Source organism: Daphnia magna, linkage group LG1, assembly GCF_020631705.1.
Source record: "Daphnia magna isolate NIES linkage group LG1, ASM2063170v1.1, whole genome shotgun sequence".
In the NCBI taxonomy this organism is placed as follows: domain Eukaryota; kingdom Metazoa; phylum Arthropoda; class Branchiopoda; order Diplostraca; family Daphniidae; genus Daphnia; species Daphnia magna.
This window is the reverse complement of record NC_059182.1, coordinates 16,617,392-16,635,993: the sequence shown is the minus strand read 5'-3', so window position 1 is coordinate 16,635,993 and position 18,602 is coordinate 16,617,392. Positions and strand designations below refer to the sequence as shown.

The following is an 18,602-nucleotide window of genomic DNA, read 5'->3' as shown; positions in this document are numbered from 1 at the left end:
TATCAGATATCATGAAGGTGAATAAAAAACGTTCATAATCGTTATTAAAAGATTACAAACTTTTTAGCCTTATCTCCGAGTCAGGTCCGACTGAGTAACATGTGATCTGCCGATCTCCTAGGTAAGCAAGCACTGCAATTGCATTTCACCTAGAAACTAATTGAACTTGCTACACAACAAACACGTCACTGTTCTCCGAGATAGCCGCATATCCTGTATCCACGTTGAGTAGGTGCTCTCACCTAAGCATTTTTTTTTTTTCGACGCAATTTCAGCGTTGGAGCACATGTGCAGGTTGGATTATACATGGCTTGACGACTAATTTAGCAAGTTTTATGAAAACGAGGTAATACTTCTGTCACATCCTGCCATAAGTTTGAGAAAACGGTTACTTAGTGCAACTACATTTGTTAATCACACGCTGCCTTTCGGTTTTGTAATTTGCTGGAAGGTACTTCCAGTCAGAAAAATCACAAATGTGTCCAGAACTGCTGAACGGCATATACGATATGGCTGAATGCAGCTGCGGCGCTTTCAAGGCAACAAACTCATCGATCGAAGAGAGAGAGGCGTTGGACATAAAAGTTGTGTACGCATCCACTTTCCAGAATACGCTCCAGTTTCTTTCTTACTCTTGAATCCCACTAACTCGGAGAACCAAGCGCCATTTTTGCTCGTAGATCCATCGCAAAAGCAACAGAACGATTATTTACAATAACATGGTGTCCAAAGGAATCAAGTTCCTTCGCACGAATGTGCATCTATGTTCTTGGCGTAACCCGTTGATCTCCCAACAGACATATGTGGTAACGAGGGCGAGCACCATGTCATTAGTTTGACAACACAAACAGCGTATTTTCTAAACGTATCGATTAAAAGTTTGATGTACTACACCGTATCCTTCGCAGTAACTGGCAAAGTTTTCGTTTATTTGTTTTACCTACAGGAGGATTTTGAATTTACAGAAAAACTCGTGAAACTCAGAACAAGGAAAAAAAATAATAAGACGAATACTCTGAAACGGATCCAACTTTTTTCTGTATGAGTGCATCTGAGTCAGCTGCTATTATTAATGGCTTCTACTTTTTTATTATTCATGAACACTGCGAATCTAGTATTCGTCCCTTGGCAGCATATACCTATAACCTCGCTGTTACCGACGTCAACTAAGGCTGTAAAGTCGCAGAACAGAGAAAAAAAAGTGCATCACAAAACCATGTCTTTTGCTCTGTCAATAAAATGAAATCTTCTTCAAAGGAACATCATTCTCGATCGCTTTGCAAACTGATCAGGTCTCACTGATTCACGCCCCATTTGAACATGTTGATTGTGTCTGTAATGGCTTGCTTTTTAACATGTCTAAAACAGTTTAAATACGTTTGCTATACCAGTAGGAAAATCTGGTTTAATGAAGGAGAAGACGGACGTTTGATGTACTTATTTTATTTTCCCAACCTGAGACAAGTATTGACATTGATCATTTCCCTAGGCCTACTAGGGCTTCATCCATTAGGTCGTCATCAATTATGCACGGCGAGCTTTGAGGGGTACTCGACGCTGGTGATGGTCCGCTGGTGGCGGTAACAAGAGCAAGTTGATTGGCTAAAGGAGATCTACATGAAGAAGATCGCTCAAATTACTCTGATGTTTCAAACACACCAAAGTGCAAAAAGGAAGACAAGACCAATAGAGCTCAACCGTTTACACCGTTTTTACCTCGTTTGCTGCAAAGCTAGAGGAGAAGGAACATTTACTATGTGTACAGAAACGGATGGCGAGTTAGGATTCAGATCAGCCTCCGAATTCGATAAGTAACCATGAGGCCGAATACCGTAGGTTCCACGAGCGGACGGAGGCGGGAACGGTTTAACGAACTCCTTGTCAGGCAAAGAATCTCCATTACATTCTCCTTCATGTGCGTCAGTCGTCTCGTTAATGCCACTGTCTTCTACAATTTTAATGGAGCATTTTATTTTTCTAAATTAAAATAGATCTTTTCACTTATTTAAGGCTATTTACCCTGAGAAAATGGATCATTTGGAGAATTGCTTCCCGAATGGATCCTATTAAAATGCATATTGTCCTCGACATCGTTAGTCTTTGGACTGGCAGATGAATCACTTCCTTCCATCAACTCATCCATGAAGCTGGAACGACCCTGCTCGTTGTTAAATTTCAGGGGTAAAGTACATCGCGTGCAGTTAAATTAACATAAGATTATATCTAACCTCTGATTGTTCCATCCTCGATGCTGGATCAGCACCATACTTGGGCCCTAATTAGCATTAAAAATACGAAATAAATTTAAAAACAAAATGCAAGTTTTAAAGCAGGCAGTGCCTTACCACTGTTCTGAAAAACGTCTGATTCTGGATTATGTTGCAAGCGAAGCTTATCAATGACGGCCGATAGCGAACTTTTTCTTGATCGTAACGGTGATTTGTTCGGATTGCCCGAAGACGGGCAAGACATTGAACCGTCCCCTGGCAATCCACCAGTGCTACCACTAACCTTGCCATTTTCAGAATCTAGTTTACAAAACAACAGGGAATGATGATTTGTAACGAAGAAACAGGTAAAACCTATGCTTACCGGACAGGGTTGGAGGTGAGAAAGATAGAAGCTCCTGGGTGACTGCATGAATAGAGCTTTGCAAATCCAGTTGAGATGGCAACATTTCGCTAAGAGACAGAAGACATTTTTATCCCTTTTCCCATCAGAATGCATTATCAATTAGTACCTGTTAGCCGTAGCAAGGGCAAGAATGGAATCGAAACTGTTGTCCTCTTTGGTTTCTTCCGATTTGTCTTCAACGGCTAAGGCGAAGTCAAGCGACTTGGTCTTGAGCAAAGGTGGGCCACGACTATGGTGATTGGATGTTGGAGTCGGTGTCCGCGATTTTTTTTCGCGATCTCTCGATCGATCTTTGTCTCTTTCTCTGTCCCGTTCTCGGTCTTTGTCACGATCCCGTTCTCGATCCTTGTCCCTGTCTCGGTCCTTGTCACTTCTTTCGCGATCTCTGTCTTTGCTCTTCTTTGATTTTGAAGATGGTGATGTTGAACCTGTGAATGAGGATGCAGCAGCTTTAAAAACATGTAATGTTTATATTGCCATAAATTGATCATATAAACAAATATTACTTAAACTACTTACATTTCAGAGCTGACATTGAGAGAGCTGACATTGATGGCTTACCACCAGAACTAGGGTGTTTGGGGCTGCTCGACGGCGTTGAACTTTTGCTGCTGGATTTCGAAGGGGAAGTTAGAGGGCTCTGGTTGGTATTTGCGGGTGGTGTAGATCCGCTGTTACTTCCGCTGCTATTATTTTTATGGCTTAGTTTCGGACTGGAATCCAATTTCAATAGAGCTCCGGGTGGCCCCATTAGGGTAGCACTTAGGCTCATCATCTTTGTTGGTTTTCCCCCACTGCCACTTGAAGGAGATTTCTCTCCTTCTCTACGTCGTTTCCTTTCCTTCCTTTCTCGCTCTTTGTCTCGATCTCGCTCTTTTGTCTCGGAATCAAGAGCGAGACTCTCCTTCAAGCGGAAATCTTTGTACTTGCTTTTTTCTTTTGGTGGTTTGCCACCTACAGGAGTGATGGTCAGTGAGCTAGGGATACTTGACGACGACGAATCTTTACTGAAAGGGATGATTTCAATTCCGGGTCGGCGTTCCAAGTTGATGTTTGGATAGGCGGCAGTATGCGAACTAGTGTGAAGGGAGTTCACGGGTGTGATGCTGACAGACGGGTAAGCAGATTTGCTTTTGGGAGACGGTGACTCTCTACTCTTTGAGACGTTCAGTAGAGATGCAACTGCATCGTTCGACGACAGGGAATCAGCATCTTCTGTAATAATTTGGTTATTCTCTGTCGTAGGTTCAAGTACGCTGACCTCCATGTCAACCGGCTCAGATTTCAATGATACATCGTTGTTGAGTCTACGAACCGGGTTGAACTGCGTCGAGGAATTGTTCAAAGTAATGCCCAGTATCGAGTCCGATGAATGAGAGTTGACACTATATAATGAGACCACACAATCAATTTGATGAATCATGGAGGTGGTAAATAATCTGTTACTTGCACACCTATATTTTGTAAGATCAGCATTCCCTAGTGTAGAAGTAGAAGTTCTCGATTCGGACGCCGGAAGAAACTGAGCTTTACCTGAAGGAAAAGACGGGTTCAACATTAACGAAAGGGATACAACTGTTTACTGAACTAACTTTAATTCGCGACTTTATAGTAAACAAATGACTGACAACCAATAAAATAAAAATAAAAATTAGCGGAGGACTGGTGTTTTCGAGTCAGTTACTTCGGTTCGCTGATGTACCATCTTCGGCAAGAGAGACTACTTCGCCTGGCTGCTCCATTTCTCCATTGAAAGACTCGTTCTCGGTTTCTTTTGGAGTTGACGCATGAGGGTTTGACATGGACTGATGCATCATGACGTCGTTATTTCCTATGTTGTGGGTTCTAGGCGAATGGCCAGAATCGAAACCTCCTCCACCACCACCGCCTGTAAAAGATGGGTTGCCATACTGCCCATTGGGTCCGGTGTGGGAATCCGAATCCCCGTTGGTGTGCGTCTGAAAACGTCGTTCAAATGATCCCTGAGGGTCTCCAGGTCCATTTGACCACCGCGAAGACGGGGACTGCATCTAAATTTCAAAGAAAAAGGCATTTGAGCACAATTACCAGGTGAAGAATATGTAAATCTACCTGACGCAAAATAGCTCGCATCGTAACTGGAATGGATAAGCACCGCTGTAGCACTCGTGTAGCATATTCGTCGCTTGATGTCCTCTCATCCTCAGCTCCAAACAGACTACATCGTATACAAGTAGGATCCATACCTAAATCAATTTCCACAGAGCACATCTGCTCTAAAAGCGGATGTTCAAATGTAACAGACATGTGGTCAAGAGCAATCGAATTGATTTCAAAAGTCAATGCAGCATCCGAGTCCGATTGACTTTTGGGCCGAATGCACGACGAAAGCAGCGCGTTCAGTAGCCCTTGTCTTCTGAGAATGGCAAGAATTTGCGGTACATGTGAAGGATGACTAAAAGAAAACAAGGATTCGTGAATTAGGATTCGGAACTAAAAAGAAAATTAGTGTACCTACCTAAATGGAATGGAGCTAACTGAGCAACACTTCAACGCAGCATCTTCGCTTTCGGTGATAAAATAGCTATGCTGCTGGTCAGGTAAAGTTACATGAAGCGCTCGAGAGATCCCATCTTCAATTCCAGAGCATTCTATGAGGCCCTTTGATATCGTTTTTATCAAAGAACGAAATAAATGTTCAGGTTGATCCCAGTTTCCTACTTCCATTCCAGTAATGGACTGAAAAAAATAGTGAAGGAATTTAAAAAGGAGAAGAAAGTTAAACAATATAATTATTACCTTTATTTGTTGGGCAAATGAAAAGCATAGTACTAATGGGTCACGCATACGTAGAACAAAAGTTGCCGGCAAGGATGCACTATTAACAGCGTTAAGAGGTGAAAACGCAGGTACGCTTTCTCCTTCTGAATTTCTGGTGACAGAGAATAGTGGTGAAATCTGAAGAAACAACAAGATATAGTTAACAGGTAAATGAGTCATCGCTTTGTGACCTTACTGGTAGCTGAAAATTGTTAGCGCTGTCAATTCCAATCGTGCAAGAGAGTCCAGCATTTTTCTCGAGGATTTTTTCCAGCGTCATGGTAAGTGTTGGAGATTGCACGTTCACCAGGTCGTAGGGAGAAAGAAAGTAAGTAAGGGTGAGTGGCAACCCTCCTACTCTTGGCATTACAATGCCAAGGGGTGATTTGTGGACAAGCATGGCAATGTCTTGCCTGTAAACTTGAAGTTTTGACATAGAACCCAAGTCTAATTCTAGGGCACTTAAAGCAGCAAAAGCTTTAGCTTTGAGCTTCTTATCTGCACTCACTTGATAAATAGCACACAAGCCCTGAAAGTAGTAGTAATTTTTTTATTATTAAAAAAATAGGTAAGAACTCCTTAAAATACATCAACGTATCATCAATAAATCAGAAGTCAAATGTACTGGGGAAGAGTAAATAAAACCATGGTTGATCTTCATTTTTCTTACCTGAAGGTGGTTAGTGAATTTTGAGAAGTTTCCAGAATTCAAACATACAGCAATTTCATTGCAAGTCTGTGGCTCACTTTTCCCTTCATGCTGGATATGAATTTCACAAACAGAGCCTCCTTGTTCCACAATTACTTCTAAATAAAACATATCAGATGAAATGAAAAACGCTCTTCCTGAACCATCAGCTGTGAATTTCAATCTGCAGGGAAGATAAACATGTTCAGAATTAGGATATATGCATTTATAAGAGTATATATAAGTCTTGCATATGTTCTTTTACCCTGCTTGTCTAGATATGCTTTCCAGCCTTTCAAGCATGGATTGCAATGAAGTGACTTTCATGTTGGTTTGCAGCAGATCAAGACACTTTTGGTACTGCAATTTCTCCACTGTATCATTGTTATAGCGTTTTTCCTGTAACCCCCAGAATGATTTAAAAATGTTTAGCACAGGTACATGTAACCTTTTTATTACCAATATAGTCATTCGGAAAGTTTTGGCGCTATCTGTTAAATTCAGGTGGCTTGTTTTGTGCCTGAGCTTTTCCATTAGCAGCTCCAGCTGCATTTTTTTGTTGTTTTCATTCATAATGATAGGTCAAGAATTTTCTATGATGTTGCAAGGCCCAGAAGAACTTTAATTCACTCGGCTCTTTTCGCGGAAATTGCTAGCGGAATTCATGCTACAATATATTTTTAAATAATTGTTTTCACGAATTTATCAGGACATTCAACTTTGTCAGCCTTTAACATACCCTAAGGGTAATCATCAGGTTTGCTAGCGTTGCCGGATTTTGTTATCGCTACCGCTTTAAACTTAGCTGGCAACAGCGCAATGGCCTGCTAGAAAAAAAAATACAAAAAACTGTTCCGTGGTTCCGTGATTTGACCAGGGTTTGACTGAACGAACGCTGTCTTCCCGCCTAAAAATGGATAAACCAAACAAAAGACCTAAGAACATATTAAAGTTGGAAGAAACAGTTGTCAACAGAATTGCGGCCGGGGAAATCATTCAAAGGCCAGCTAATGCTCTTAAAGAACTGTTAGAGAATTGTCTGGATGCTGGATCAACATCCATTCAAGTGACGGTGAAAGACGGTGGTTTAAAGCTTTTGAAAATCCAGGACAATGGGAGTGGAATCAATAAAGAAGATTTCCCAATCGTATGTGAACGTTTCACTACTAGTAAATTGCAAAAATTTGAAGATTTGAATGCCATCGGTACTTTTGGATTTCGTGGAGAAGCTCTGGCATCCATAAGCCATGTTGCACATTTGACCATCATAACAAAAACTAGTGAGATGCAATGTGCCTACAAATGTTCATATCATGATGGTAAGCTGATTGGAGCACCAAAACCATGTGCAGGGACACAGGTAATTCAGTCTCTGCTACTAACTGACTGATGTCAATCATACATGTAGAATTTTCTTCATGCAGGGTACACAAATAGTGGTAGAAGACCTTTTTTACAATGTTCCTACTAGAAAGAATTCTCTGAAATCTCCATCAGAAGAGCATAACAGAATTATAGAAGTTGTCACACGATTTGCTGTGCACAATGCTTCAGTTGGATTTAGCCTAAAGAAATTAAATGATAATGGGTCAGATGTGAGGACATCTCCAAATTCAACACAAGAAGATAATATCAGAATTCTCTATGGACATGTTGTGGCCAAAGATTTAATCAAACTTCAAGTAGAAGACCCTGGTCTTAAAGTTAAAGGTAACCTTGTTTGATTGGGGTGAATTTAACATCATAAGTAACAATTTTGTTTCAAATAACCCAAGTGAACGGGTTGATATCCAATGTTGACTATTCTGGGGCAAAGTTCACCATACTCTTGTTTATAAACCATCGCCTTGTGGAATCTACGCCATTGAAGGTAAATTAAGAATTTTCTCATACTCATAATATATAATCTGGTTGTATGTTTTCAATATTTTTTATATTTTTTATTATTATTTTACTTATTTTTTGCGTTCATTTATTTATTTTTTATATAGAGAGCGCTAGATAGCGTTTACGCAATTTACCTCGCTAAAGGAAAACATCCTTTCGTTTATTTGAGCATGGAAATTGCTCCCAATTGCGTCGACGTTAATGTTCATCCGACCAAGCATGAGGTGCATTTCCTCAACGAGGATGCCATAATACATAAGATTCAGTCGTCAGCAGATATGTTGTTGAAGGCTGCTAGTACATCAAGAAGTTTTGCTGTACAGGTAAATAATAGTTAATATTTAATTATAAACCAAACGCGTTGGATTATTCATTTTGAGCCTTTCGTGCTCACAGACTGTCATTCCGCCGATTAGTTTCCTTGACAAACAGCAGAGTAAAGTAGCCGGTGCAAAAGTTTACGACAAGCAACTTGTTCGAACCGACAGTCGTGATCAGAAAATCGATAAATTTCTCTCTACAACTATGGAATCAATGCCGCCGTCGTCATCAAATCAAAGTCATAATTTTATCAATCAAACTTCTATGGAGTCCTCCGAGGAGCCTGTCGCCGCCGTTTTCCAGCTGAAAGAAACTGAAAAACGTATACCTTCGGAAGCGGAAAGAGCAATTCAAGGAGTTCCAGATTGCAGCGATAGTACAATGAGACATCGCAGTTCAGGTAATAATTCTTGTCTATGTAGCGTTACATACAATGAATGGTTTATGTATTTTCTTTGAATGCAGTTGCACAAGGAATCGTTGAAAGACGTCAGTTTGAACTTACAAGTCTTACGCAGTTGCGTGAAGATGTCAAGAAAAATACCGATCAAGTGTTGCGTGATACTTTCAAAGATTCAATATTCGTCGGTTGCGTGAGTGAGAAGCACTGCCTCATTCAGTATGGAACGCGTCTCTACATATTTCACATGGAAAGAGTTGCGGAGGAATTCTTTTATCAAAGATTTCTTGATGAATTTGGCAATTGCGGTGTTATTTGCCTATCGGTAACAAATGCTATACATAGATGCGACCATCTTTTTTCTCATTGATTGAACTTTTTTCTTTTTAAACTATTATTATTTAATTCTTGCAGGATCCTCCTCCCTTGTACAATCTTGCTCTGATGGCGTTGGACCAGGAAGAGAATGAATGGCGTCCAGATGACGGGCCTAAGGACCACCTGGCAAATCTAGCAAGTCAGCTTCTGTTTTCCAAATCGGAGATGCTAGATGATTATTTTAGTCTGCAAATTAACGAAAAACGACATCTTGTTGCAATACCATTACTTCTGGGTAACAGTTTTAGCAGTTATTCATCGTTCTAGCATGCCGTCGCTAAATTTTCTTTTTGATGTAGTGGATTATATTCCGGACCTTACTCAACTTCCATCTTTTGTTTTGCGTCTGGCGTCGGATGTTGAGTGGAACGTGGAAAAAGATTGCTTTGATACCATCTGTCGAGTCATGGCTCGATTCTACCGAAAACCCAACAACCATGAAGTAAGATTTTCTATAGGTTATTGCAGCCTCAAGCCGTTTTCTTAACAAAAGGTTTTCGTCAACACACTCTAGGTCCTCAACGTTGGTTCTGATAAAAACTGGAAGTGGACGGTGGAGCATGTTCTCTATCCTGCCATAAAGGCTTCATTACTTCCTCCCAAAGCATGGATAAATGACGGCACCATCTTACAGATTGCCGACTTACCTGATCTCTATAAAGTGTTTGAGCGATGCTGAGCAACACTGGTCGTGGTAACCCCGACTATTCCGACACTTACCTGATAAGCTACGTCCGAAGTCATAATCAACAAATTTCATCAAGATAAATTTTCTGCAAGTTCTAAATTGCGTGCTTCAATGCAGTACATATGTGATTAACCTTTCAGCTTTCTTTATTTGGCAGGTGTGTGAGGACGTAGCCAAGTTACTTCGTATGCTTTACCTATAAAGGAGCTAAGGTGTTTATAATCCCCACATAGATCATCTGCGATAGCACAACCAAACAAGTCTTTGGGAAACAAACCCGCATCGGACGCTGTCTGTTGCCCTGAATTCCAAGTAGGAAAGGTTGATGTTCTAAATTAAGATTCAACCGACTGATTTCGCGTCGAATGTGTATTTATTTGCTTGTCCAGTGTACGTTTATCACATTCGCAATCCAGCAGCGCCAATCTCGGTGAACTGTGACGACGACAGCTGCCATCAACGATTGCTGCTGCTGGCCAAACGATCTGTGAATCTTTCGTTGCCGGGACAGTATTGACTCAGACAAAATTAGAAGTACTTGGTCTGCCCGTCGAAATTTCGAAATCATATGTTGCTGTCCCCGCATTGTGGATGTACTAGCCACCGTGCTTAGGAATTGATTGGTGGTATAGCCACGGGTTTCCCCCTCCTTTCTCGACGGGAAACGGGAACCAGCGAGGAAGGGGGGAGGGAGGAAGTTGACTGAGGAAAAAGAGGGTGAGCTGAAGAATCGATTTTCTACGACACGGTTCAGTGACGTCATGGCGCATGCGCAGCCACGTACAATCGGTTGTGTTGTCGTCTGCTAGTACTCGGTTGGCGCTGGCCTCAATTTAGTCTAGTTGCAGCAACGATTCCAGTCGCGCTGTCAAAAGTTTTGTGCGCCATGCCATCAAGCAAACTTGGTCTTCCCGACTGATTGTTTGCTTTTTTTTGGTTACCTGAGGTGCTAATTACCGACTGGTGCTCTGTGTTTTACATCAGGAAAAGTGAAATATGCTAATTTGGCTCATATCCACTGCCGCCGTTTGCATTTTGCTCGGTGCAATTCTAACTCTGTGGGTCGAGTGGCACCTATTTTCACAGCCAGTCCGGTCTCATCGACTTTCCCATGATGATGACGAAACACGGATTGAGGCTGACAATCCCATTGAGCTCCCAGAGGTACCTTTGTTCTATGTACAACCTAAACGTTTGCAGAGTAGTCAAGTGTTTTTGTGACACTCTCTCCGGCTTCTGCATGTCACGTCGTCCTGTCACACGATGAACTTGCGCCTAGTTTCCTTCTTTGTTTAAGCTCGTGATTACGAATTTTTATAATGCTTCAGAGTAAATGGGACCCGAAATCTGACATTCGAATTAAAATTAGATCGTGATATTGGGATATCGTGACTGAAAACAAAAACATGTTTTGATGGTATGGGTGCATGTGGATTGCATCAACCTACATTCCGCTATTGGCATAACATATGGTTGACAAATGGAGAAAGTCGATGGCATTTCAATAACTCGATCGATCATTGCTCAACGTACAACACATTCTTTACAATATTTAATAATTCCAGGAATTATTAGCGGAACTGGAGGCACTTGTCGATCGGTCAAGCAGCGCCGATTCCGTCGGTTCGTGCAATAAAGATGAAACGCTGTTGGCTATCAACTTGCTCGTGCAATTCTTTTTCCGCGAACTACGATCCCAAGGGCCAGTCCGCCGCTTTCTTCTTCGTCGGATCAATCAAGAAATGGAAGAAGTCCTCACCAGAGGAGCAGTTAGCAAAATCATCAAAGGTCTCAAGGTATGCGCCGAGTTCTCCAAAAGCTACAAAGACAACGTTTTTCTCATTCTCTTTGTACTTTGTTTTCATCCAAAGATTTACGACGTTGAAATGGGGTCAAGAGCACCGTCCATTCATCAAATCGGTGTCCACAGGGTCGGTATGGATGATGACCGAAAACAAATGGAGTCGGTGGATTTCGATCTCACCATTGACTATAGCGGAGGACTGGGTATAGCGATCGATGTAGCCTTGGCCTACGGCAAATCCGCTTTTCTTTCAGCTAAAGGTATTAATGTTCATACATTGCACGTGCGTTGTACATAATAAAATAGGACACAACATATGTATTCATTATTGTGCGGATGACGCAGTGTCTCGTCTAAAAGGCCAAGTCAGATTAAGTTTCTCACGGAGACCGTATTCACACTGGTCTGTGGCTTTTGCGATGCCACCGCAGCTGGATGTTGATGTGACATCCAGGGTTCAAGGAAGATCTTTTAGCCACGTGACAAGCCTGGTCTCATCACAGGTACTTCCAATGGTGGAATAAATCAATCTATCATGCATGCACGCTACGTCTTCTAATGAAATTTTTGGACTTTGTAAACAGATTCATAAATGGATTCAAAGGAAATACACCCTACCCTCTAGCCGAATGCGTCATCGACCGTTTTTCCCACATCCGAACCAGCTCCTCCTTCCCACAAGCTCCTCACAAACTCCTCCGCCTCCCACGACTTCACCGATTCGTAGAGGCTCCCTAGAAGTCACTGTATTGGATATAGCCCGTCTGAATCCTTTGCTCCAAGGGGAAGGAGTTTACTGTACCATGGCGCTAGGCACGTTTTGATTGGATCATGTCTTTTTGTTTTGTTTTCCCCGAGAAACGAGCATTTTTTTCATTTTAACATCGCAACTTGTTTTTGTTTTCCGTGACAACAGACAACAGTCCCTGGCTCAATGCTTCCCCGTCGGAGACAGAAGGGAGAGTAGTCCTTGACATCCGCATGATTCGACGCCTACATCAGTCTCTAGGAATTCAATTTCAACAGCAATCGTCCTCAGTAAAAACTCGCTTAGCTTGAGTTGCCAGGATAAAGAATGACAGCGTCAAATTACTTACCCCTTTCTTCTTCTTTTTTGCAGCCAGAATCTTCACCGTTAGAAGAAACTGGTAAAGAGTGGAAACCGGCCAATCATGGAGCACCAGTGTTTGAAATAGAATCTGATTCTGCGGCTGAAGACGCAGGACTCAAAATCGGCGATATTATCTTGCAAGTTGATGAGACTACCGTCCTCTCAGGCGAAGACGTCATCAAAGCTGTTCACAAATCCAGTGATCTCTTTGTCATTCTCCGGGTTGATCGACTACTCGCACGTAGGAGAGGATCCATGGTAACGCATCAATCAGCTAGAGATAGATGGTGTGACGTCTAAGTTTGGTCTCGTTTTTTTTTTTCCTCCTTCGTTACAGATGCGCTACGATACGACGCCGTCAATGACTTTCGGTATCCATTAACTTAGCCAGGAGATTCCACGAATATTAGTAGTAATACTCTCATTTCCTAGATGGTTTTGACGAAAGATCGCTGGCAAATGCTGCTGTCGCGCCTGTTTGGGATGAGCCCGGATCACATCTTTTCCTACCCGCTAATAATCTGCCATCCATTAATAAACTCAATCAAGCATTGGATATCAAGCGAACTACTACCCGTCCTCTAGAAAAGGTAACCCGTTGAAATTGGGAAGGGTCTTTGAAAGTTACCGATAATTCATTTGGTTCCACGAAATGGAAAATTGGTTTTCTATTTTTATTGCAAAATTAATGCTGTGCTCCCGCTGTGTTTTTATGTGGTTAGGTGATTCATTTGGGTGACACTTTAAAATTTCACGTAGCGCCAGCTGGTCAGCACCGCTTCCTAAACTTATCCATCTGGTTGACGGGTGTTCCCGCGGTCGACGAGACGACGATGACCGGCAAGAATAGCAGCGGCAAGCCTTCATCATCGACAACGACTAGCCCGAGTAAATCGTCCGTTGCCAAGTCCAATTTGACCAATTTGTTCAAAAAACATTCACCGCTTCATCAAGTGGAAAGCAAAGGATCTACTGGAACTAAAGAGCAGTCGAAAGACGTTCCAATTGGCTACGTAAATATTAGCCTCCCGGAAGTTGTGGCTGACTGTCAGCTCAATACACAGGGTCATCACATATCCACCTATCAGCTCTATCCGGCGGATGTCAAGGCGAATTTAGGGTAAATTCATTGACACGTGTTTTAAAACCCCGATCGACATCTTTATCTGTTCCATTAATAGCCGCCAGAGTCCGTCAAGCCATCAGTTGGGTTTTGATCCACGTCTTTGCTATGGGGACATTTCGTTGTCGTTTGTCTATCGTCCGGATAAAGATGACGACTTACCATCGCCCGACTTGGATTCGGACATAGTTGATGGCATTCCATATCCACTTTCCCCTTTAACTCACCTGACAACACATCATCTGCTATCACCACTTGTTGAAATGGCACGACCTGCCGTTGACATTATGGTCAACGATTCAATGCCAATGCACCATTTCGTCCTTACGCAATTTATTAACGTCCGTCTGTGCGATTTCTGCCGGAAAAAGGTTTGCTTTTTATTCACCTTGAAATGAAGGTATTTTTGCACCGACTATACTTTTCTCACATATTTTTCGCCTACAGATTTGGTTGAGGGAAGCGTTCAAGTGTGGCAATTGCGAACTGGTATGCCACAAGAAATGTATCAAGCGTTTTCCTGACCGGAAGTGGTGTGGTATTGACGATTTCTTTCTTCCCACCATGCCGATCGCGATAGACACGCCCAAGGTTTCCACTCATTATTTATTAAACAATATACAACGATCGCTTCTGAAGGTAGACATTTTCAAAGGTAAATTTATTTTATTTTGTACACAACTGTTATCAGGTCGATCCGGAAGAAAATCCGTTTCTGTCTACGGAAGAGGATGTCGACGAACTTGTGGAACTGGAATCAGCCGTCGAGCGGTTGCAGTCACGTGAACACGATGAGTCGCTGATGCGTCTGGCCAAGGATTCCGGCAAGGAAATTTACAGTCATTTAAACAGTGGCCAGCGCCGAGCCAGAATCACTTCAATGGTCCGTTTCAGTATTGGAGCGGGCCGTGTCACACGCACAGCTCAAAATATCTCGAACTAATAACATTTTCATTGTCTTTACATTTTCTTTGTCGATTTTAGCTTCAGAGACTGGAATCGGCAACCGAAATGGAAATCCTCCGTCGCTACGAATTGGCCGCTCGTTTGGATCGACCCGATGGAACTCCCTGGTCCGGCGACGAAAAACAGAAACTGGAGAAAGAAGCGGAATTGTGCGAAGCAAGGCGACAGGCTCTCGTCCTCCTCCTCCTACATTATAGCGCCGGATTGCAGAATGTCGAAGAGGCGGAGCGAGATTCGAAACTTTGTGATTGATTCAGTTTGTTTAGTAAAATTTTTTTTTTTCCTCCTTGATGCGTACTTGGGCTGTGTTGACGGCCTTACGCGATCGTCCAAAGAATTAACCGATACACATTCCACCGTTTCACTCTCGTTTAAATCGACGAGATGGCCCATTTTTGGCTTTTGGCAACGAAAATAGCAATTCCAAACTGGGCGGCTGGCAGTATGTCGATCCCATTTGATATTCATAGCCGGGCTTACACTGGCACACGTATGGTTCGAAATCCAACCGATTGTCGTTGATGGAACCAACGTCATTGGTTCCAACTCCAGATGCAGCTGCTGCGGGCACTAGCCACTCATTCCATTGGCAAGGGCCTTGGCTGAAAGGTTTATAACAGTTTGTTGTGCCGTTGTAATTAACGTAGTCCTCCGGACAGGCACAAGCAGGTGTCAATCCATCACCGGATCGCAGACTGAAAAGTAGATCACCATCACACGGTCCGGTCGTTTCATGAGCGTAGCATTTCCCGTCAGCCGGCCAATAATGCTGAAGGTTAGTGGTTGAGCATCCGCACCGACCACGGTAACCAATGCCGTGGGCATCGTCCGCCAAAATAATTTGCCCATCCAAGCAAGGCCTTTATTAAAAAGTAAGATAAACAATTTCTTTAATGTGGTCTGTCATGGAATAAAATAATAACAACAGCTTCTTAGAATCAAACCCTTGTGTATGGATGGCATAGCAACGCTGAGATTCCGGCAAATAGAGTTCTTGCCGGGCACACGGATTCTTCCAGCAAAGGCCAGGTGATTTAATATCGTCCTCGTCGCTTCGGATGAAAAAATATCCGGATCTGCAAGGGCCTTGAGTATATTCCCGGAAGCATTGATCATCTTCCTCGCTATAGACAAATCCAGGGAGACAGTAACAGGACAGGCTCTGTTTGATGGAATTCCGGCGATTGTTGGCTACTGGTTGCGTGTTGGAATACTTTCGCGTTTTCGAGCCCTTGGAACGAGTTGACTGAGCCGGTCGGACAGATGCTGGCATCGAATATTGTGGTAAATCCAGCGGATGAGATGTCAGCCACATGCCAACGCTGCACGGACCCCGTGTGTATTTCTCAAAGCATTGCCCTGATTCCGCATGATAACTAGGCAACTGTTTGGAACAAGAGCACTGTGTCATCTGGGCTGACTGATTGTAACCGAAGACTTCGCCCAGCTTGCAGGGACCTATGTTTTTTTTTGGACGTAATTAAACAACAGGAAAATCCCTTAGGTTCGAATTTAGTGCTGAGAAAATGGGAAATACCATTGGTGTGGTGCTCGTGGCAGGTGGCACTTATCGGCCAAAAAAATGGGCGCCATGAACTGCCAGCTAAAGTATCGTTTTTAGTCGACGATTGATAAATAACTGCCGACTGACACCCGCATTCCGCCTGTTGAGTGACGACGTTCCAGCGGAAGAGAGAGCCGCTCTGGCAAGGTCCTTGGCTATCGAACGGATAACAAAGTTCCGTTGCGGGCCAAAACCCCCAATTAGCTGGACAGTAGCCCCGTTGTTTGCAGTGAACGAATCCAAGTGGTTCAACTTTGCTGGGCTCGTATTGTTGACCCAGCCATGCCTGTAAATCAAAGCGCAATCAGGTGTGCATTAGTAGTGTTATGCGATTTTACCTATATCCAGCAGCATCAACATGCAACCGTAGTACGCTATATTCTTAACCCAGATCTTTGCGGTAGATCCAATCAAATTCAGCCTGAAGCAAACGCATGTAATGTTGGGGATACTAGACTATCAAACAAGAGCGAACGAGTTTATCTTGCTTGACCAGAGTGCTGCCGCTGCTTCTTTTGCTGGACCGCTCTGGGTTTTTTTTTTTCTTGCCGTTGGAATGGCCCGTTAGAGCGCAAACAATTTTCGACTTGTTCAATTGAGGTTAAGACGGTCAAGTAAAGAATAAATTGGTCGACTAAAAGTGTCGCAAGTTAGTGACGACCGACCATAATAGTCTAACTTTTAGAATAAAGGAAACAAGAAATGCAAGACAGATGTTCTACACCTTCCGCGCCATCAACGCGTGGGTTAACTGTTCGGAAATGTAAATAATAACAAAGAAAAAGAGGAGTAGCCGGCGGACTTTTCTTTTTTTTTTTTTAAAGATAGTTGAGAGTCCGTACCCGCCGTGGACACTCTGTAATGAGAACAGTATCAGTAGTATAACGGAATATTGCAAGAGACGGCCTACTTTATGTCTGATCGATTTTTGGACGGTTTGCTTCTTCCCTCTTGAAAACTTGTACAGTGAAATCAGTGGAGAATGTGGGGGGGGGAAAAAAAATCAGTCACGGTGTGCATATATAGGGACAATCCCGTAAAGTATCCTCCAGCATCTTTTATATTGAAGGACACTTGACCAACTGACCTGCACTTGATGAAGCGTTCGACGGAGCGGATCTTGTCGCTGCATTCCACGTGATTGCACTTCTTGACCCGGGTGAAGGAAACTGCCTTCGGGACAAGGACCTGTACACACAAAAAATTGCGCAATCGTGTCAGATTCAATGAAATTATCTTTGACAGAAGAAAAAACAAAAATGGGGAAAAGATTTGAAAACCTGGAGTGAAGGGTTCATAGCAGCGACCATCTTCTTCCCAATAAAGCCGACCAGACGGACATTGACATTTGGCCTCTTTGGTTGAAGAGTCAAAAACGAGTTCCATCGTAGCCGGACATGGATAGCCTTGCTTGAATATCGGATAACATTTCCCGTCTGATTTCCAGAACAAATATTGCCACGACGCCTTTGAAAATTTCAAGATAAACATTCGTGTTAAATAACAGCATCAAACTTTGTCATCGGAAGTTTTAAAAAAAATGAAACGTAAACTCTGCGGGTTTCCTGGTAGAATTATTTTTTCTTAGAAGTATTTTTGATGCAGAGATTAAAAAATGTTCAATGAAACAAATAAATATGTTAAAACCTTGGCGCACGGATTGACGCGGACGTCAGCCCATTCAGGCGGAATGACTGCCGCACTCGAGTAGCCGCAATGCACAACGAAAACGAAAATTGTTGTTGAAATAATTGCACGATAATTCATTATGTTTTGATTTGTTAACGTATCACTAGACTATTCGTCCACCTTAAATATTAACACTTTGTATTTCCAAATTGATTTCAAACGGTGAAGCAAAATCAAAAGTCAAACAATTGAAACCGACCGTCACATGGTCATCCTCGTCCCGGGACTGTGTTACCGCGCACGCAAACACGAGCACCCGCCGCGGTGACTGTCGGATCACGAATGACTGGACCAGCGTCTATTTTGTTTTGTTTTGTTACTTATCTCTCTCTTGCGCTCTTTCCATCTGGGCGTGAGATATTCCCGCGAGAAGAAATCTATAAAGAAAAAGAACCCGATTAAAGAGGAAGAGGGAAATAGATAATAAAGAAGAAGGGAAAAGAAACTTTCACCAAGTGTCTCACACACACACACAAAAAAAGAGGGGGAATATGTAGTATATATCGTAGTAGTCCTGTTTTCTTATTGGTTGGTCACCTCCATTAGTCAC

At 42.6% G+C, this 18,602-nt stretch overlaps 4 protein-coding genes and 1 long non-coding RNA gene across 14 annotated transcripts; 3 read left to right on the top strand and 2 right to left on the bottom strand.

Annotated features, from left to right (window-relative positions):
• The first annotated feature begins 84 nt into the window (after positions 1–84).
• LOC116936654 lies at positions 85–1,260 on the top strand. Of its 3 annotated transcripts, XR_006642644.1 has the most exons (3): positions 85–121; positions 276–346; positions 452–1,260. It is a non-coding gene; the product is annotated as an uncharacterized LOC116936654 (long non-coding RNA). The 3 variants fall into 3 exon arrangements; XR_006642642.1 differs by lacking the exon at positions 85–121 and having other exon boundaries at positions 205–346; XR_006642643.1 differs by lacking the exon at positions 85–121 and having other exon boundaries at positions 213–346; positions 462–1,260.
• A 167-nt stretch (positions 1,261–1,427) lies between these two features.
• LOC116936647 (mediator of RNA polymerase II transcription subunit 1) lies at positions 1,428–6,878 on the bottom strand. 2 transcript variants are annotated; one of them, XM_032943854.2, is made up of 17 exons: positions 6,581–6,878; positions 6,387–6,520; positions 6,104–6,305; positions 5,630–5,962; positions 5,413–5,571; positions 5,132–5,352; positions 4,726–5,068; positions 4,319–4,664; positions 4,089–4,167; positions 3,154–4,019; positions 2,741–3,083; positions 2,593–2,681; positions 2,346–2,528; positions 2,229–2,275; positions 2,020–2,158; positions 1,717–1,948; positions 1,428–1,613 (listed from the first exon to the last, which is right to left on the bottom strand). In XM_032943854.2, exons 1-17 carry the CDS (start codon positions 6,692–6,694, stop codon positions 1,478–1,480), a joined length of 3,966 nt encoding a protein of 1,321 aa, XP_032799745.1. In that variant the 5' UTR covers positions 6,695–6,878; the 3' UTR covers positions 1,428–1,477. The 2 variants fall into 2 exon arrangements, with proteins under 2 accessions (XP_032799745.1, XP_032799747.1); XM_032943856.2 differs by having other exon boundaries at positions 2,741–3,062; positions 6,581–6,877.
• Positions 6,879–6,946: 68 nt separating this feature from the next.
• On the top strand, positions 6,947–9,932 carry LOC116936649 (DNA mismatch repair protein Mlh1). The gene is given in 8 exon segments (XM_032943864.2): positions 6,947–7,481; positions 7,546–7,831; positions 7,897–7,991; positions 8,113–8,331; positions 8,405–8,729; positions 8,795–9,054; positions 9,144–9,342; positions 9,407–9,932. Coding segments are annotated over 8 exon segments (2,211 nt in total). The 5' UTR covers positions 6,947–7,034; the 3' UTR covers positions 9,787–9,932.
• A 23-nt stretch (positions 9,933–9,955) lies between these two features.
• On the top strand, positions 9,956–15,160 carry LOC116936648 (PDZ domain-containing protein 8). Of its 7 annotated transcripts, XM_032943861.2 has the most exons (15): positions 9,956–10,107; positions 10,185–10,329; positions 11,361–11,591; positions 11,667–11,859; positions 11,945–12,102; positions 12,184–12,412; positions 12,516–12,637; positions 12,720–12,968; positions 13,048–13,081; positions 13,143–13,300; positions 13,433–13,830; positions 13,892–14,204; positions 14,281–14,472; positions 14,525–14,716; positions 14,818–15,160. In XM_032943861.2, exons 3-15 carry the CDS (start codon positions 11,538–11,540, stop codon positions 15,049–15,051), a joined length of 2,526 nt encoding a protein of 841 aa, XP_032799752.2. In that variant the 5' UTR covers positions 9,956–10,107; positions 10,185–10,329; positions 11,361–11,537; the 3' UTR covers positions 15,052–15,160. The 7 variants fall into 7 exon arrangements, with proteins under 7 accessions (XP_032799752.2, XP_032799754.2, XP_032799753.2 ...); XM_032943863.2 differs by lacking the exon at positions 10,185–10,329 and having other exon boundaries at positions 9,962–10,107; XM_032943862.2 differs by lacking the exons at positions 9,956–10,107; positions 10,185–10,329 and adding an exon at positions 10,341–10,512.
• LOC116936651 lies at positions 14,476–18,349 on the bottom strand. The gene is made up of 6 exons (XM_032943865.2): positions 18,011–18,349; positions 17,644–17,830; positions 17,451–17,551; positions 16,337–16,649; positions 15,744–16,257; positions 14,476–15,659 (listed from the first exon to the last, which is right to left on the bottom strand). Exons 1-6 carry the CDS (start codon positions 18,128–18,130, stop codon positions 15,161–15,163), a joined length of 1,734 nt encoding a protein of 577 aa, XP_032799756.1. The 5' UTR covers positions 18,131–18,349; the 3' UTR covers positions 14,476–15,160.
• Positions 18,350–18,602: the final 253 nt, after the last annotated feature.

Bases quoted from the DNA above. Each gene is read 5' to 3' on its own strand.
- LOC116936647 (XM_032943854.2), bottom strand. From the start codon at position 6,694: ATGAATGAAAACAACAAAAAAATGCAGCTGGAGCTGCTAATGGAAAAG. The intron at 6,306-6,386 runs GTAAAAGAACAT...TCTTCCCTGCAG, and splicing joins AGCATATCTAGACAAGCAGG to ATTGAAATTCACAGCTGATG. The intron at 4,020-4,088 runs GTGTGCAAGTAA...CTCATTATATAG, and splicing joins GCTGATCTTACAAAATATAG to TGTCAACTCTCATTCATCGG.
- LOC116936651 (XM_032943865.2), bottom strand. From the start codon at position 18,130: ATGAATTATCGTGCAATTATTTCAACAACAATTTTCGTTTTCGTTGTG. The intron at 16,650-17,450 runs GTCAGTTGGTCA...TTTGATTTACAG, and splicing joins GAACGCTTCATCAAGTGCAG to GCATGGCTGGGTCAACAATA. The intron at 16,258-16,336 runs GTATTTCCCATT...AAAAAAACATAG, and splicing joins CCACGAGCACCACACCAATG to GTCCCTGCAAGCTGGGCGAA.
- LOC116936648 (XM_032943857.2), top strand. From the start codon at position 10,792: ATGCTAATTTGGCTCATATCCACTGCCGCCGTTTGCATTTTGCTCGGT. The intron at 13,082-13,142 runs GTATCCATTAAC...CTCATTTCCTAG, and splicing joins GACGCCGTCAATGACTTTCG to ATGGTTTTGACGAAAGATCG. The intron at 14,205-14,280 runs GTTTGCTTTTTA...TTTCGCCTACAG, and splicing joins GCGATTTCTGCCGGAAAAAG to ATTTGGTTGAGGGAAGCGTT.